At 41.9% G+C, this 19,850-nt stretch overlaps 1 protein-coding gene across 1 annotated transcript in view; it reads left to right on the top strand.

Annotated features, from left to right (window-relative positions):
* The first annotated feature begins 1,883 nt into the window (after window positions 1–1,883).
* atp13a3 (ATPase 13A3) overlaps window positions 1,884–19,850 on the top strand; it is a 36,609-nt gene continuing 18,642 nt past the window's right edge. Inside the window, exons 1-10 of the mRNA XM_072660029.1 lie at window positions 1,884–2,082; window positions 10,277–10,360; window positions 15,454–15,550; window positions 16,213–16,386; window positions 17,383–17,559; window positions 17,886–17,956; window positions 18,094–18,177; window positions 18,498–18,567; window positions 19,281–19,415; window positions 19,544–19,616. Of these exons, the coding sequence (XP_072516130.1) occupies window positions 15,500–15,550; window positions 16,213–16,386; window positions 17,383–17,559; window positions 17,886–17,956; window positions 18,094–18,177; window positions 18,498–18,567; window positions 19,281–19,415; window positions 19,544–19,616 (835 nt within the window). The 5' untranslated portion in view covers window positions 1,884–2,082; window positions 10,277–10,360; window positions 15,454–15,499. The remainder of the gene's footprint in view (window positions 2,083–10,276; window positions 10,361–15,453; window positions 15,551–16,212; window positions 16,387–17,382; window positions 17,560–17,885; window positions 17,957–18,093; window positions 18,178–18,497; window positions 18,568–19,280; window positions 19,416–19,543; window positions 19,617–19,850) is intronic.

Here is a 19,850-nt window from a genome sequence, read left to right as displayed (position 1 = left end):
ACAGTCTGGGACCAAACTCTATCCTCTAAGATGATAATGCTCACCCCCACAGAGCAGAGACTACCTCCAGAATTTGGGAGTGGAGAGGATGGAATGGCCTCCCAGCAGTCCTGACCTCAACCCCACTGAACACTTGTGGGATCAGCTTGGGCGTGCTGTTCGTGCCAGAGTGACCAACGCAGCCACATTGTCTGACTTGCGACAAATGCTGGTTAAAGAATGGGATGCCATCCCACAGCAGTGTGTGACCAGGCTGGTGACCAGCATGAGGAGGAGGTGCCAGGCTGGTGTGGCTGTGTATGGTTCTTCCGCACGCTGCTGAGGCTCCTGTTTGTTAAATTAATAAATTGTTAAACTGCCAGTTATTCATTTAACAATATGTCTTGTTTCTTCAAATTTCACTCATCCAGTCAACCGAAATGAGTCAATGGCAGAATAAGCTGGTTGACATTTGTCAAAGAAGATTTGGCAAATGTTTCATGGGAGCAACTCACATACTGAGCTCTCCTGCTCATCCCACAAATGCATGTTCCTTACAAATGTGGCACCACTTACAAGAGAATTACCAGGCTTTCCAATGGTATAAGATTTACTGCCAAGAAGTTTCTGGTCTGGTATTTAAAGTATTTTATTTCCTTCACTTCTCAGCAGTCAGTTTGTGTCTATAGTCTGTTTATTATTTTATGTGTTTATAATTATTAGTATTATTAATGTTTTATTCATTTATTATTATACCACTCTAATGAGTTTACTGCAGAGGGGGACAATTTGCCTCTTATTATGCTTTGTTTTCTTCTTATTTTTCTGCTGGATTTTCTTTCCTGCAGTTTTTCCATTTTTTCTGTATAGCAACTCTTTTTATCCATAGGAATGAATGGCGTACAAAGGTTTGCACACCCTTCTTACGGTATGATGATACAAATGCAAAAAATCTAAACCAAAAAATTGTTACCAACCACATGGGGTACCACAGCAACCACTTGGCAAACACCATAGCAACTACCTGAATCACCAAACAACCACCTAACAACACACTATAGCACTCATTTAGCCAGCACTTGCAACCACTTGGCATATCATAGCAATCTCACAGCAGCACCAAAGCACACCCTAGTAACACCATAGCAAAACGACATATGGTGTAACTATCGACCTAGTGAACACATAGCAACCGCCTAGCAACAGCCTGGAAGTGGGAATCATGCTGCATTTTCTTTGGGAAATGCACTTTTTAAAGGTTTGAATGGAGGTCAGCGTATGTTTTATATATATATATATATATATATATATATATATATATATATACACAATAACAAAGTCTTAGATTATGTCAAAAAGTCCAAATTGTCAAATGTTTTTTTTTATTAATGTGTGTGACAAAAAATACATTTAATTATTAGACACAGTGAACTTCAAATATAAAATAAGAGACTAATTTCAGGTAAAATGGTTTACTTGATTAATCTTATGATTATTTATCAAACTTTTAAAAGTTAATGTCAAAATCACCATCACCAATAAATTTATTAAAAAATATAACTCCTGTGTCTTATCAGACGTACTGACTGATGTAGCTACTGTGAATGTGTATGAGACTGTGTGAGAGACATGAAGTGTATTCAGTATTCAGCCATGGCCTCCGACAACACGAGTCCCCTTTCACCGCCATACAGCCCGATGCCCCTCACACCTGAACCCCTCGTGTGCCTGAGCGTTAATGGGCGCTCTGTGAAACTCTCCACACAATGAGACTGGAGGTCTAACTACACACTGCTGCACTATCCTCCGTCTGCTCGCTCGCTACATAAAACGTGGCTCTCACTCGCGCCTCACACGCTTCTCCAATGATCTCATTTCCCGTGCCTCACTTCCTCCGGAGGCGTTCGCGAGCCAGTTCGAGGCGGTCGGAGCCGCAGGGCGCGCGCGCTCCGTCATCACGGCGTTACCGGGCAACTTCAGCACGGACAGCGCGGACAACACGGACCTGCTCCTGCTCTCCTCCCGCGATCACGCTCTCCTTCACCACGACGGCGATCGGCTCCACCATGACTTTAAGGTGATCTTCAGTCCGGGTGGTTCTGGGTACGTACGTCGATCGAAGCTGCCTCGTACACACACTCACACTCACACACACTCACGCGCGCCGCACGCATGTGTCAGGGATGAGTGTGTGTCAGTCCCATAATGAGCTGCGCTACAACTGACTCGTGTCTCTGTGCCTGTGTCTAAAACTGTGTTTACAGCGTCGTGTTGAGGTTCCGCGAGTCCCCCAGCATCTTTCAGCGGTTCCAGCCTGTGTATCGATTCCGATATTACCCCCGATCGACTGTATTGATTTATAGCTAGCTGGCTAGCCAGCTCGTATTATTAGCAGTTTAGGCTAGCTTCGAGTCTCAGGACTAGGTGGCCCCCTCGCCCAGGACTTTCCAACCTCCGGCTAAACAGCCCTGAGTCAGTGTCCACTCAGTCATGTTAGATAGCTAGCTAATCCCCCTCCATGTCTAACCAGCTCCCGGGTAAACACTGAGCCTCTGCGGTGCAGCGTTAGCCTGCGGAGCGGCGCCGAGCTGTCAAACTGAACGTTAGCTAGCACTACCGTCGTCGTTGTCGTGGACCTCGCCAGGCAGTCGTCCCTTCGTCGTTGTATTGAATGGACCGTTGTGTTTTGATGTAGCTAAAGGGCTTAAAGCGCGTCTTGCTCATCTTCTCGATGACCATTCGTCTCGCCTCCATACAGAAACCCTGCGTTGTCTGAACTCACTAGCTGCTGTTGTCGAGCTTAGCCACTCTCACCCCAGCTAGCCTCTTTGGCTAACGTAGGATGAACTGGGCGAGATAATGTTACACATTGGTGTGCTAACCTCCAGCTCGGCTGCCTACTATGGCTTGAACGTTGTGTAGCAGTTAGCTAGCTAACTATCTAATCGTGAGGCCACACGACGAGTCCTCGGAGGCTTTGTTTTGGCTCGGGAAGAGTTAAAAACGGTGGATTAACAGACGAGTCCTACTCGCACAACACAGTGCTTCCCTTATTTTAGCTATAGCTAGCTAACGTGAGTGTGACCCTGTGCTGTTACCTACCTGGGTTGTGTCTGTTTCAAAGAGCATGGAAATGTAAAATGTCTATTTTTATTGCCTCTTAATCTTTCTCGCAGCATATTATTATCTCATTAATCTGTTAGTGTAGTATTTATTATTATTATTATTATTATTATTATAATTATTATAATGAAGGAGGCATAGCTGTCCTACCTCAGCCGACCAACGTAGCTAGCACTAGCATGCCTGAGTAGATAGTCAACAAACCACCTCCTGAACCTACGTTTAACCCTACGTTTAAAAAAAGATACATATATCTCCTTTTTTGCCCCTTTCTTTGCTTTAGTTTTTAAAAAATTTTTTTTATTATTTTTTATTTATTTATTATTATTTATTTATTTTTTTTTTTGGACTTCATTGACCATAAGAGTTATGGCCTGTATTCCAGTAAAAGGTGCAGGTGACTTTCTGCAGTGAGTTTTTGTATAATTGCTCATGATTCACTATATATATCCCAATCGGCTGAACCGAAGTTCACTGAAACCAAGTTTGTTGTTTTTAAAGATTGTTTCAGTAGTTTTGCATTAATCGAGAGCTCAGTTTGCTGCGTATGATCTCTGAACCTGGTTTGTTCATTTACTTGCTTGCTGCTTGTAGGCATGTCTCAGCTGTTGATGTCTAACCGGTGTCTATTCTTTGATTTAATGGCTGCCCGACCTGGTACATGCATATGGATATGTCCTGGTTTAAAAGAGAATAGCTTTCATTGTGTTATGATCTGTTACTGGAAGAGCATTTACTCTGTAGATGATTTGTTGGCATGTTTGGAGACTAGACTGTTAAACAGTAAAGTAGTTGAAGAATTAGTTGAGAAATCCCTTATCATACTTTCCAGTGTTAAATTGCTCTTCATTGCAGGGAATACAGAAATGTAGATTTCAGATAAAGGTTTTATTTCATTTCCTCTTTCCAAATGAACTTGCCATCAGCTTCCAGGGGAAGACGCGAACACGGAAATTCAGTGCAGTGGAGTCCGGGCGGCTGTGTGCTGTGCACTGCCCTTTCTGACTCACTTTGTTCAATTTGAGTGAAATGTACCAAATCTCGACTTCCATGGTGGCTGAGTTCATTTAGACTAAAAGGAACAGAGTCGGAACTTGCCTCACACCCTCGCTGTATTCATATTTTACAATGCCCAATGGAGCTGCACCGTCTCCTGCTGCATCCTGCCTGAGCCCCTATGGCACCACCTAAAATATACAGATTGACTGATGCACAGAGCTACACAACGTGACCCGAGTCCTTAAGCTAAAGCGGCAGTAAAAGCAGTTTAGGTGCTGGTTAATTTCAGTTAAGGGTTACAGCACAATGTGTGGACATGTCTGTGATTTGTCAGCTTGGAAGCACCTGCAAAGATTTCGAAAACTGGAATTTGGAAACATCTGAGCCAGAGCAATTCCTAGAGTTTGTTAGAGCGTTCAGTAAATGTGTCATTAATCAGAAATACTCAGTTCTGGTGCCATTGAAGTTCTGCTAAATTACATTAGGTAATCGACAGTTTGGCAAGAAGTCCCTTCGTTGATATCCATCAGACCCTCAGCTCAGGTTACTGTGGCACATGTACTAACAGACTAAAAAATCTCATTAACATGAAGGAAACTCGAATAACACAGAGACGTAGCTCTGAAAATGTCATTCGGGAAAAAAAAGTAACAGGCTTCGATGCAGGTATAGATGATTTATATGGAATATACAAACGTGAATATTGGCTAATAAGTAAAAGTAAATGAAATCTGTGGACCATGTTTACATTAACCAAACAAGGAAATGTTTTCAGTCGCTGGACACTAAAACAAGAGGTTTCTGTGTCTGATGAAGAAGACATGAGGAAGACATGTCATCTTTTGTATGACGTCTTTCAATAAACTGTTGAAACAATAGAATCAATGATAAGTGTACATGCATGCATTAGCAAATACAGTTTACCTTAGAGTCAGTATTAATCTGTCTGTTAATTGTTGCAACATTGAGCTGTGAGTGTGGTCTTTGATGTCAAGAATGAATTAACACCACTATCCTGATCTGTCTGAACAGCTCTCTTATCTTCATAATCTAGACTAATTTATTGGCAATGCTGGGGTAATTGTAACTGCAGATTTGTTGTGAATATTTATGCAATCATGAAATTTCAAAGGTTTTCAAATAAGCATCTGTCACTACAGACAAGCTATAAAGCTTCCAGGATGTTTTGTCGTATGTGACGTCAATGCCGATTGTGTTGTAGGTGGCAAGATCTTGTAAGTCTTAATGTAGAAGTTCTTTAATTTAATCCTGAACCTTCTGCACCCTTGTCTCCCAGTCTGGGTGACATGAGCGACTTGGAATTTTAAAGGTTTCCAGAGAAGTGTTACACTTGTATACGCAAGTGCTTTGAGGCGAAGCTGAGCTTACCTTTTTTTTTTTTTTTTTTCGCAGACTTGGTCTAAGGCATTAGCTTATGACAGAAAGTCTGCCAATGTTGAATCGTTGCAGGGGTGAGAAATGTCCTGACATGGTGCAAGTCCCTTGAGCAATGTCGGGAGTGTTTGCCTGAAACAACCGGGGTAGGAGCGCGAAGAGCCGGCCCTTTCAAGTCGTTCGTGCGTGGTTTACCTCCAACAACTCCAAGGTAAACCAGCTCCCCTCACGGGAGGTGCGATGAAGAGCCACGGATTAAAAATAGTAGCAGATGTAAAATTTGGGACTGAGGTGCGAACCGGTAACCTCGAATTACATCTGAAGATGCGACTTTGAACCTGAACTCTGTAAGAAAAGGGGAGGGGGAAAGAAACGTATGTGACCGAGCATAGGTGGTTTCGAACGTTTACTTTATTAATGTTTAAAGTTTTTATTAATGAATTTCACAGAGGGTGTCCGTAATAGGAGGAGCTTGTGCTACGTGAATGCTTGATATGACTTACATTACATTTACAGAATTTAGCAGACGCTCTTATCCAGAGCGACTTACAAAAGTGCTTTGCTGTTTACTCAAGAAAAACCTCAGCTAGTTAGAATAGACTAATAGTTCAAAGATACCTATAAGCTTTAGATATTACTAAGCACAAGTCAATAAGGTGACTTATCGGCCTATCGCTGTGATGCGTTCATGTTCAGCTCTCGTTTATCTCCCTTCGAGTCGTTACAACCTAGTTTACAGCTGCTCATCTAGTTTTATTAGGCTAGTGTCATTTCCTAATGTGTTTCTTTTTTTTTTTTTTTTTTTTTTTTTAATAGCTGTTATATAAGAACCCACACCTCCATTCACTTTTAGACTTTCTCAGTAAGTCACTCTGGTTTACGAAGTACATTGAGCAGAGAGAAGCCTAAAACAGTCAAGGTTATGTGAAACTATAGCGTAATCTCTTCGCGGTCAATCAGCAGCTTTTCCCATGCTGTAGTTCCCATGGAGCCGCTAATCCAAGATCATGTGGCCTGACTTAGGTCTGCATTTTATATTTGATCTTTTTTTGTTTATTTCTTCTCACCTCTGGACCACACTCGCTGTTCCTGTCATGATGGACCCGCCTCTGTGCTGCTGATGTATACATACGTACACCTCAGATAGTACCCCTCAGACCGTACCCCTCACACACACCCAGCCACATTTTTTGCAATGGGTCGACGAGTAGTCGGGTGCATGGGAGCGAAAAGGGTTTTGTATTCATGAAGGACTTACTTAAATACGCTGAACAATTTGTAAAAGGCAGAGAAAACAGAACTCGCATTCTAACGGTAAGCAATTTTTAATCATCAATTTTTTTTTTTTTTCTTCAGTTGTCCTAACAAAGGCACTCTGGACAGACACATTTTCATTTTTAAACACAAGGAAGGGTTACAGGCCTACTGCACAAAGACCTGTCCACAGATATACATCAACAGGTCTGATTTTATGTGGTTAATTATGAATGTTCTCCAAATGGAAAGATGCACAGTTCAGCTTAGCCTATTTATTTCTCTCCTCAGCCACTTTAATCATACATTCTTGACCAAAGTTACTGGACACAATCTGATTAGGAGCTTTGCGTGGACTGTGCTGCTCTGAGGGGGGGGGGGGGGATCAGATAAACAAAATACTTGGCAAAAGACTCACGTATTTTTGAATCACAGCAAAGGATAGAATCTTTAGCGTTATGAACGAGGCTATTCAATCCATGTTACATCTACAGAACACAGAGCCTGAAGCTTCAGAGAGAGGAAAATGCCTTAATATAGTCTCTTGCCTTTTTTATTTTTTATTTTTTCATTCATTTATTTTTTTGTCTTTGTGGAAGAAGCGTACAAGCGCTCAGCATGTTGCTTTATTATAAAGACTGCATAACTTATATATAACTTGTATATCTTCAGTGCTTTCTCTCTCTCTGTGAATGTAGGCATGTGTATCCTACTTTTAGACATCGTTTCACAATGGATACAACAGCAAATCACTGGAGATTGAGAAAGAAGTAAGGAATCTATTGATCAGCAATAAAACCTCTCACTGATCATGGTTGGTAATTAAAGTTAGTATTGGAGGGAGGGGTTAAAGATTGGGACTGGGTATTAGCAAGCAGCTTTTACACGATGCAAGCATCTTGTTACAATATGATGCACTAAGTCAATAATTATCTTAAACTTTACAGCTGCCTCAAACCAAACCAGCCTGTCAAGGTGACGCTAACTTCGTTACACAACTGACAAGGATAAGACACACCTAAGTGACCATTAATGTAGGGTGCTTGGCTTCATTCCTAAACGCAACAGCGGACGATAGCCGAATGAACTTGTGAACTTGACTTTGTGCCATGCAGAAGGGGCTGGAGTGAAACTCGTCTTCTCTGGTTCAGCCGTGTGGAGATCTCACAATGAATAAAGAGTAAAGCCGCAGCTATTAGTGCAGTTGTTCCACTGGCTGGGTGGTATAAATGTCACTCTCTCAGCCTTAATTGCAGTATCCGTTTCACTCACTCATGTGTAAAAGCAAATTCCTGGCCTGTCTACACAGCCATCACTGTGTTCGTTCGTAAAACTCCTCCCAGTACAAATGAAACCCCAATAATAATAGCTGCCCAGTGAGCAAATCCGCATGTTCCGTCCCACACAGCAATCGGATTTCAGTCTGACGAACCAGAGGCACGTTTGACTGCCAATCTTATCTAAAATCGTATCCGGATACAATCCAGACACTAGTCACATGAAGTGACCAGGTATATAAACGGGGGCTCAGAGGTTTAGACTCTGCATGCTTCATGGAAAAAAAATAAATCTAATGGACGTCATGGCTGTCTTTGCCTTAGGTGTTTTCTTTATATCTAATGTAAAATAGGCTTAACTACAAGCTAATAGATTAGATTAAATTAGATTGTCTTAAATGCCTCCATCCGTTACAGTTATTCTACTACTCTTCAGTGCTGCATAAAGAAACATACTTGGTAGCAGACAGATGCTCAACGATGGAGGAGTAGAAATACAGACGAGGGTAGTCGACCATATCCAGGCGCGAGGCCGCAGTCTGGGCCGAACACAGCTCTGTGCCTCTGCTGCCCTAAACAAAAGGCCTTGTTCTAATAGACTGTGATTAGGAGAGGAAGTGATAAAGAAAGCATTTTGAGTCTAGAGCACCATTGCTGCAAAACATTTGTCCCTCCTAAAGCTTCCATGAATTATTACTGCCTTCATTAGGTCATTGCTTATTATTAACAATTGTGGTGCCTCTTGGGAGGGGTTATGTGGAGAGGTGGGGTGTCCTTTTTTTCTGGAAATAGGAGACTGGGTCTGTCAAAGTGCTGAAACTGCTGTTTTTTTTTTGCATAGTGCAGCCTGTGATCAAACAACCTGTCTAGTCCTTACATTCTTTTCTGGTGAATGTGATTTCCTAAACCTACTGTTGTAACGCTGCCATTTTTTTCTGGAACCTGAAACAGAGTCAAACTGTCCCTGTCAAACTGCTGAACCTGCTGGTATTGAAAGCTCAGAGGGATATAGCGTGGATGCGTAAGCTGTTTTGAAACTGCCTTGTGCAACGATCTAGTTTTTGCTTACAGGCTGGTGTCTGACTTCCTAAATTGAGCACGTGGATCTGGCATACCGATCCCTCTTCTGTGTCCTTTAACATCGGCTCACATGATCTTAAATCTGCTTTGGTTCTGTAGGGCATCCCTCTTGGTGCAGGCAGTAGTGCATACTGGAATCTGTGCTGTTACTCTGGGATCTCACATACCAGTAACAGTTTAGTGGTAGAATTTAGATAGAGGGTGATGTTCTCATGGGGTGTAGTTTACATACAATCTTACAATTTGCATAAATAATTCTCAAGGCTTATGTGAGGTTACTTTGCATGTCCTGAAGAAGAGGACAGCCTCAGGGTCTTGTCTTATTTTGACTTTGCATTGTTTGGGGAGGTGAGGGCTGTTATTTGGTTTGAACCACATGCCTCTGGCATACTTGAATGAGGATAAATTATTGTTCCTCCTATGACGCTTGCACAACCAGCCAGCGCCTCTTTTTTCGAACTGCCACTGATGCAAAGTCACCGGGCAAACTTTAAGAAAAGCAATGTGTACCTGTTTCTGGTGCACCGGCAAGCAGACGCCAGTGCCAAGCAGCACTGCTTTAGTGTGTTGTGGGTAGAAATTGCCATCCACCCACCCTGGACAGAGCAAGGCCAATTGTTCTCTCTCAGGGCCCAGGCTCTCGATCTAGCGTTCCTCTGGTCATAGTGACCGCACTGGACCACTCAGGGCCCGAACACTGACTTCTTAGATAAATATATTGAAACCATTTTCATTTTCTGGCTATTTTATATTAAGACACCAGTCAGTCAGGAAGAACAACTGGTTAAATGGTGACCTAGCCATAGGCACACAAGGCTCACTGATTTGCGTAAGGAGTAAAGTGTGCGTTTATACATACATATATGGCTGTGCATATGTACCTGCAGGGCACCATGGTGTCATGTTTCTCACTTTCATGGTTCTGCTAAATAGATTTGTGAGGGCTTGTCACGCAGGGAATCCCCCCCCCCCCCCCACCACCCAGAATGTGTTCTTTTATCACCAGGCATTGTCGCTTTAGCTTTCATTCATTATGAACTGGTAATTAAGACATCCCTGTCTAATTAAGGCATGCTTGTCATGTAGTCTATGGAAGTGAAGGTTACAAATAGCGCAGACTTTCCAATTTGTGCTCTGTAATTAAAGCTTTCTCTTCTCATGTTTTGCAGGGGTCCAGGTCTGCATTGTGAGAGAGCGTGCAAGCTCTTCCAGAGGAAGGGGCTGCCTCGGGCCTTGGTGCCCCAGGTTCTAAGGTAAGACTTCCCTGTCTGCCTATTTTGTGTGAATGCCTCCATACCAAAACACAGTTTAAGGCCCACTCTGTTATTTTCCATCATGTTTCAAAGCTGTCTGCTTCAGAACAGATGTGGTGGAGACGATGTGTCCGCAAGTCCAGTAACTTAACAAGCTTTATTTAAAGTAAAGATAAAGAAATGTCAAGGGCTGTTTCTGGTGTCTGATCAAGGCTTTAGATGTGGTCAGAAGGTGTGAAAGACCCTTCCGATGGTGCAGTCTTTTTTTTTTTTTTTTATTCATTGTAATAAAGGTCATTCCCACTATCCTTCCATCCTTGCTCTGTATATGCAACATGCATGGCTGGTCGAGCACAGTAGGAATGGAAGGCTAATGCTGAAGCCATAATGTAATGCTTGCGGCAGGAATCGCAGGTGTCTCCTGCTCTCGGACAGCTCAAGAAGATTTAAGCCATTTACAATGGCAATTTCCGAGTGCAAGTGGTGCAGTAAGACATGTGAAAAGATAACACAGGACTATGTAGGTCACTCTGGTTACAGCCACTTTTTCTGAAAAAAATTTTTTTTTTTTTTGAGGGGCTGTCTGAAACTTTCCCCTTTCCTCTAATTTCCTTGGCAAATCTCAGTACAGCCTTTTCCTTTTGTATTATTCAGCTTTGAGTAATAAGCTGGTAATGTAAGTGGAGAACTGAAATTACTAGACAGTTATCAGAAAATTGGGGTTTTAAGGGAGTATTCAAACTACTTCCAACATTTCTAGGTCTTTAGGTACCAGCAGACCTGATTTACAATGAACTCAGTGGATCTGAATTGGCCCGATGACTACTGCAGCTTTAATATATTTGAGCATTTTCAACCATTCGTTTGGAGATGATGGCATGCTTTCTATGTCATCATCCCTTCCTAGATAGCTGGTTTTAAAGCAGTCTTTATATTTGTCAGGTGTGGTCAGAGTTGGTCATTTGCAGTCATAGTTGAAGGCCACAAATGTCTCTGTTTCGCTGCAGGTTTCTTTTAGCCTTTGTCATCTAATTATGGTGTGTAGCAATATATAAGGACTGGAGAATAGTCTTTTGAGATAATGTTGGAAAAACTGCTGTTTTTTTTTTTTTGTTTTTTTTGTCATGATTAAAAAGATGGATGATCTCATCAACAACAAATGACCTGTTTGTGCCTCAGTGTCAGTGTTGTACTGTATGAGATCACCATCAGTTTTAAGGTAGGGAAGGAACAATGACCGTAAAGATTCAGAGCACTGTCCAGTATTTTTGGGCAGAGATCTGGCAGTGACTTCTACAAGTTGCTGAACCTCAGCCGGTACACCGCAGGCAGCAAACCACAAAGTACCAAGAACAGGGCAGTCTGTTTGCAGCATGCTGAAAAGTATTTAAAGGAGCCTGTTTGGTACTAGAACAGAGCTCGAACAAGAAGTCGTGGGGCAGGTGACACAAAACTTTGTAGCAAAGAGATGGATGGAAAAAGGCAACTGCAGATGATCCAACGCAGACCACTTCAATAGTGAAACGCTGAGAGATTCTTTTGATTTCGAGGCTGTATTGGTCTGAGTGGAACAAGCCCATTTATCTTCATTGACTGGCATAGCTGCTGATTGTACCAGCAGAATGAATCCGGATGCGTCTGCTTACTTTCTACTATATTCTATCTGCTAAAAATTTCATTGAGCAGAGGGACAGTGACCCAAAACGCACTGCCCGAGCAAACAAGGAGCTGCTCATGGCCAAGGAGTGGGCTGTTCTCGATTAGGTCAGTCATCTGATCTAAATCCGATAAAGGCCTTGAAGCTGCTGGATTGACTGCAGTACAGGCCTACTAGGACTGTGCCAGAGAAGATCCCTAGTACAAGCTGATGTCTTTGTGCACAGCCTCCACAAGGTCTTGAGGTATGTGTTGCCTGATTAATATCAGCTGATATAAATGCCTTTTGTTGTGGTCTCATATTCATATTCCAGTTTTTGTACACGCCATTAGACATTGAAATGTTCCTGCCCAGATGCTTTTGGAAGTTGCCGTGCTGCTGTAGATGGGAAATCTAGGAGGGTTTCGCTCCAAGCTGGAATAGCTAGAAAGCAACTTGACGAATGTACAATTGCTTTATTTCCTTGCATTCATCCAGTACAACACAAGAAAGGAGTGGGGGGGGAATGCCAGAGCATGCAGGTCAGCTCTTCTCAATATTCCGATAAATTGTGTCTGACACTGGAACGTGGCTGTGCAGTGCTTGGTCGGCTGGTTTAAAATAGTAGGAAGGGCATGGTCCTAAGCTAAATTTCCCCTTTCCGTGGTGTGTTGTGCGGGTGCAGAGGCCAGATAAGATCAGGGCCAGAGGCAGAGTGCAGGGAGCAGGGCCGCGCTGCCGCCATGCTGCCTCCCTGCTGCCCTATTGTTGAGGCGGCCGGGCACCGTGCCCTGCCGGGAACCTCAACTGCTTTTCTTTTCTTTCCTTTTTTTTTGGCACCCTTTTTCTCTAGGCCTTCTTGACTCGCTCACAGTCTTTGCAAACACACACACTCTGTCATGATGTTGGACATTCTCTAGAGGACGTTACAAAGAACTTACCTAACTCCCACTTTTGGGATTTAACCAGATACTGGAACTATTTGCCAACCTTGTTTTCTGTTTTGTGATTTGTTTTTAATGGCTTCTGCTTTATCAGTGACCAGGAAACGAGTCAGTTAATTGAAAATGACTAAAATACAATTAAGCAGACCTTTCTTAATTAGGTAAACCAGGAAATTAGGTAGATGACTGGTGGCAGGCAGCAATATATTAACAAGAAAAGTATTTGGAAATGAGCTCCGTCAACTCTGTCCCTGTGTTCGAGATGGTAGTATCAGCGCTGGACCAACTGGTACCAGCAGAAAAGCCGGCGTCACATATTGTAGAGGGACAAAATGGGTTCGCTGTAAAGTAGATCACATGATAACAGCAGCCTCATTAGATTAAGATCACACATTTGCCAAAGGTCACGTCAGGCGTGAATATTGAGGGAGGAGAAAGCGTTGTGCCTTCACTCTCCACAGTGTCCATTCAAGGTGGGGTTCGAGCAGCTTCACAGGGCAGCACAGGGATTATACATAGGGAACAAGACTTACTAAGACTTGGGTAGCTTGTTTTGAGCGTGGTAGAGTACATCTTTGACCATGGAATGTCCATCTCAAGTGAAATACGTCATTTTAAATTGGAATGCGAAGGGATATTGAAATCACATTGCCATTAGTGGATAAGTGTTTTGAGAAAAAATGACCTTAAGTTCAGTCCAGTATTTGATGACTCTGTTTAGGCAACACTGAGCTACTACTTTGCTAGAGTTGGGTAGGATCCACTTTTTAAATGCTCTGAATTAAGACTGGGAAGCTGGTTAGCATTAGCTTAGTTAGCAGGTATACAGGATCAAGCCTTGTGAATGCTGGTGGAGTGTGTTCGACTGTTTTCAGGCACATTGAGTAGACTGCTCAGGAGGGATGCACTGATCCATCTTTTTATGTTCCGATACAGATAATAATAAACCTAACAAACTATGATAAATGAGCACAGATTTAAATTAACCCAATTTCTGTTTATAGGTCACTACTTGGACTTGTATTCTGAAATTCGAAGTCTTGTGAGACTAAAGAGGAGCTAGCAGCTCCTCCCTTCTTGGTTCTCCTTATATGGAAGACGAGCTGGATTACTCACTGAAAGGTTGAGAGCACCATGCTGATTAGATGGGGGGAGTCTTGCTGTTTGCTGTGATATTACTCTGTTACTCTGATCCTGGGTTATAAAGCCTAGAAAACTGGCTTTATATATACTAGTGCGAGAATAGTGTCTTGTGGATCAGACTAATTATCTGATTAAAATTTTGCTAGTATCAGATCGGTGCATCCCTACCGGTTAGTCTTTTCTCCGTCTTTTAGTCCAACTCTGGGTTGCTAAATTTGCAGCTACTGTGAGTTCCTTCGACAGCTAACAGCATGCACAGTGCTTCCCCTTTTCCTGAACGAACGTGTACCTGAATCCTGATGGACCAAAACAACATATATTACAAGGAAAGGAAGGCGCTCTTCCTGAGCCAACAATTGTTATTATTTTGGGTGTTTTCATGACCGCTAAGCACTGTGGCCACATTGTGTTTTCACAGAGAGCGTATATGATCGCGTGGTGTGATTCAGCTGCCCTGCCCTGCAGCTCTGGCATTTAGCTTCTCCAGTGACAAGGAGGCAGCAACTACCATTTGCTGGGGCTTCATCGTTTATGGGTGGATGTTGTGGTTTGGAATGAACACCTGCTGTGCTTTAATGGCTATATGAGAGACTGTCAGGGTTGTTATTTATTCCAGAGTGAAGGAGTTTAGTGTTGAACATGTTGTTACTACCACAGCATGTCCCACCTCTCAATAGATCCACTCTTTGGCTAGAACTGGTAGTGTTAACAGGAGAAGGCCATACAACTGTGGTAGAAAAGCATTGTTTACAGAGGTATCTATTTCAACGAAATTTTAAGAGGACCAGAACAAGTGACTGTGGACTGTGAGCTGGACGTTTTCTTCTGCCTCGTCATGTCCTGTACACTAAAGCTGAATTATAAGACGAGAGGCTCCGTACGCTGAGAGTGCCGAGGTCATATTCCCATTCCTGATCAAGAAAGTTGCAAGACCAAGCAGCAGCAAGTCATCACATATTTGTCATCTTATCTTCTCTGTTTCGCTAACTGCAACTCAAACTGCAGTGTTAAGTAAGTGGGTGTGTGGGTGTGTGGGTGTGTGGGTGTGTGTGTGTGTGTGTGTGTGTGTTTGAGAACACCATTGGATGACCATGTGCTGACCTTAGTGTGAATTCTGCAAGTGCTTTTGTGGGAACGAATGTGTGAAGTGTATTTGTACCTTTTTAAATACTGGCCAAAATCACTCTCAGCATGCTATACAGCTGTAGAGGTCATGGTAGGGACTGACAGGAAGGTGTGTGAACCACAATGATATGACAGCTGTTACGAGGTGTTCCACACTTCTAAAACACTGTTCTCTCTCTCTTCTCACACACACACACACACACACACATACAGACTGTGTTTAATAGCCTTGTGCTTGATTGCAGGTAAGCAGCAGTGCCCAGTGAAGAGGAGGTGGAACAGGAGAGTGCAATGGAGAAGGAGGAGATGAAGATTATTAATAAGGGACTGGAGGATGAGATGGTGAGCTTCGTACCAGTACCTAGAACTTTTTCATAATGCAAAAGTTTGGTGTTTAAATTGATTGAATATATCCTCTACAAAGAAAAAAAAAGTTAAAATGCATTTTCTGCACAAGAGCAGAATTCCACTTTATTTTAAATATTTAATCATTTTTATTTTTCATAGTTCTAATTATAATGATTCTATTCATTCTACTTTATGTTTGCATATTGAGGGAGGTGGGGAGGGCAAACAATTTAGGGTACATTTTATAAAAATCTTAACACAAGCCATACTGCAGTAGGTGTGCTTGTTATTCAATGACCTAGTGCCCCGGCACCCTACCTGCTTTTGTTAAGTAACGTTAGCATATCAATATGGCTGAGTCACAGTCTCATGCAGAGTCCCGCATCCTTCTCCTAACCACAGTCCATATGGCAGGGGTGTGATCATGGCCATTCCCATATAGAGTTTCAGATTTGAAAACTGTTTATCCAATCACCCAGCTGTTAACCCAGCTGTGGGCAGGTGGTGCAGCCTCTTTAAATGACTTTAACGATTTAGATTTTGGAGAGGGAGTTCAAATGGTAGCCATTATTGACCTTTTGAGGTGCAAAATTTGAAACACAATCACTGAATGCTTAATGTTGGTTTAAGAACTGTCCATTTCTGCTGTGCCACAGGAGCTGAGCGGGTATCGGCTGTGCCGCTGGAAGCTGGCTCTGTTGGTTGTGGGGGTGCTGTGCACAGGAGGCTTTCTGCTGCTGCTGCTCTACTGGATGCCTGAGTGGTGCGTGAAGGCCACCTGCACTCGCACCACTGTCCGGGATGCTCAGGTGGTGCTGCTCCAGAGTACCGTACGTACTGGTCCTTATATAATAATAATAATAAGGATAATATAAATTTCACACGTGACTAAGCGTTTAGCTTTCTGAAGAGTTCTTTAGTCTTTTGATGAATTCTTTTCCTTTCTGTTGGAGCTCACATTTTATTCATCTGGCTGTTACAAGAGTCTGCATGAAACATTCTTGAAACCAAGTAAAGCCACCCTCCAGCTCAGCCAGGGACTTTTAAGTGCTTGGGGAAAAATGACATTTTAACATGGAACTTTACTGGGGAATTCCACTGATTTTTTTTTTTTTTTTTTTTTTTTTTTCTTTTTTCCAAATGAAACAATTAAGATGGAAACTGAGTCATTCAGAGTGGTTTAGTGTGGAACACCATTCTAGAGGAACTTGAAGTTGTAATTGTTCACAGCACTGTGGATAGAAACCAAACATCTAAAGAGTTTAATGCCCCTGAAAATTATTGCGTTAAACACTTATGAATAAGCTGCCTGATGCTGCAATTTTAAGGTTTTGGTCTAAAACTTATTTTCTAAATGTGTTTATTGTGGTGAGGTACATGCAGGGCGCTGTAAGGCAAAATCCTGATCCCAGATGCCCTAATGAAAAGTTATAATTTCAGGTTTACCATTGTCCTACCTTTATCAACATTACAAATAAAATGCTGGTATTTATTTTAAAAGAATACTGGTGTGTTTTGATATTGTGATCTGAGGTTCTTTTCTGATTTTACATCAAACCCTTCTGAATGCCTTACTATTTACTCCTCAACAACTGAATTATGCAGACATTTTAAAGACTCCATGGAATTTCCCTTCAACGTAAAGCTACATGCCTAAATACAAAAAACAGTGACAAACGTATAACATATATAACCTACCACAATGACCTCCAAATAGTTGGAACTATATAGTTCTTAGTTGCAAATAGATTTGGGGGTCCCTGGGTGGTCCAGCGGAAATTAGATATAATTTAACATGATGTTTTACACATGTTCACATGATCCAGGATGAGTTCAAGCGCTGGTTCCGGGCCAAGGTGCGTGTGATGCTGGCCCCAGGAAGGAGCCCTTACATCAGCCTGGACTCTCAGACCACCACCATGGCCAACGGGCACATGCCCCACCACTCTGACACCTCAGCCGAGGGGTTCATCAGGAAATACGCCGAATACCAGCCTGTACAGGTACACACGCCCTTAACAACCTTTCACAAGCTCTCCCATATATCTGTCATGTAGTACGATTGGACCCATGTGAGGAAATAGAGCAAGTACTTATGTCTGTACATCACACCCTGTTACACAGTCTGGCTAAAGTATTAGAAATATGCACAGTACCAGTCTGTGCAGGCAGCGTTCACCCACGCCTAAATGTGACTACCAGTTTTTCCTCTAAGAACTACATTTGACAACTGTAAAATCTCTTTAGCTCTAGTGCTTTGCTAAGTAACTGCTGAATTTAGATTTTTTTTATAGAGTTTTTGTTTTTTTCTCTCCCTCTTTTTGCTCAGATCCGGTATTTTACACTCCATAGCACAAAGTACTACTGGAATGACTCTGTCCAGAACTTTGAAGTATTAACGTAAGCAACCTACTTTTTAACTCAAACTTCTTTTCCTCATACTCAGTTATTTTTAAGTGTCGAATGTAATGCGAGTGCCTCTGGGAAAGCCGTGGTGTTTGTCCTGTGTTAATACTGCTGTGTTCTGCTGAGTGCAGGGGTCTGGAGGATCTTGGTGTTAGCTCTTCCGGCATCCATTCTAAGCACGGCGGTGGCCTTAGACAAGACCAGCAAGAATACAGGTAGCCCTGTACTACTACAAACGTCTGTCCGAAGCATGAGCTGTATATAATATAATTGTTCTATGGCAACACAACAACACACAACACACAACACAACACTTTCGCATGGCTTTAACCAGTCTCTATACTTAGGGGTCCGAGCACTCTGCTACTTTCTAGGGTAGCTAGAAAGTGTGATGAGGCAAGTCCTTTGAACCAATTTGAGATTTCAGAGGGCATGCCTGTGGGGAGGTTTGGCACATAGATAAGTGTGTGGGAAATCTGTGGAACTTTTAGTGAATAGAATATGCTATATAAACTGCTGTTTTTGTCTTTTGCAGGAAATTATTTTTTGGAGTGAATGAAATTGCTGTGAAAGTGCCTTCCCTTTTCAAGCTGCTAATCAAGGAGGTAGGACAGACAGGTTCTGTTACAACAGTTAAATGTGTAATCCAAACAAGCTTGTATTTACACCCTTACATTGTATTTATACCCATATATATTGTCTTATTATAACCTTTTGTCTTTGAGGGAAAAAAGAAAACGAAGAAAGGAGCGGGTAGTGTTTTTTGTTTTGTGTGTGTATTATTTGCATAGAAAATAATTCATTTAAACAGTTTTTCATTGATCATGTTTTTAGAGTCTTTAGAGACTTTATTGATTCCAGAATAAACAAATAAAATAACATATTAAACAAAATGACAGAAAAAAAAGAAATACGTACATGTATATAAATGATCAATATATGAATATAATAAAGTGGCAAAATTGTGATAATGATGATATAAACATTGTTAAATGGTTTAAGCTTTTTATATAGAACATCTCTTCATTTACAATACCTCCTTTAAATGAATTTCTTTTTTTGAAATGAAATTTAGGTCAATAATTTAGCATGGTTTTACTTGGCTGTACCAATTGGAAGAACAATTAGAGCAGGTTTAAGAGTTCTAGTCATTGCCAAACTGATATTTATTTATGGGTCATTGTCTTTAAGGGTGTTCCAAGTATGAACACTAGTTTATACATGTTTCCAGTTGATGTATTTATTATACCTGTATTATATTTTACATTTATCAGGTTCTCTTTCTTGCTTCCCATCTTTCCCTCCCTTCTTTTGTCAGGTCCTCAACCCCTTTTACATCTTCCAGCTCTTCAGTGTTATCCTATGGAGTGCAGACGAATACTACTACTACGCTATGGCTATAGTGTTAATGTCAGTCATATCGATAGCTACCTCTCTCTACACCATCAAAAAGGTAAGCGAGCTCTTGCTTTTCAACAAGCTCTTTTTGTCAGTACTTTTGATGACTAAGCTAGCACTTAATATGTCTGTAATAAAGTATGTGGCGTTAATTTTTGCCCAATTTGTGTTTCTGTTTTGTAGCAATATGTCATGTTACACGACATGGTGGCTGCCCACAGTATTGTTCGTGTATCAGTCTGCAGAGCCAATAACGGTATGTTTAAACTGCATCTGTAAGTCCTGCTGTTCCCTCAATTCTTTTAAACAAATGTCTTTATTCTAAACATGTACTGTAAAAGCAGAAGCAGTAATAGTCTGGAGCCCAAAGGGCAGTGCTGCAAGGCTGGATTACCTGCCTGAAGGGCGGCTTGCGCAGTGGTCTCTGCCATGATGAGTCAGCATTCTGTCTACTGTGCTCAAGGGCGTGGGTAATGAGGGAACTGCTGAG

The sequence above is a fragment of the Salminus brasiliensis genome, chromosome 17, assembly GCF_030463535.1.
Source record: "Salminus brasiliensis chromosome 17, fSalBra1.hap2, whole genome shotgun sequence".
Classification (NCBI taxonomy): Eukaryota; Metazoa; Chordata; class Actinopteri; order Characiformes; family Bryconidae; genus Salminus; species Salminus brasiliensis.
Note: the sequence above shows the minus strand (reverse complement) of the source record. Positions and strands in the feature narration are given on the sequence as shown.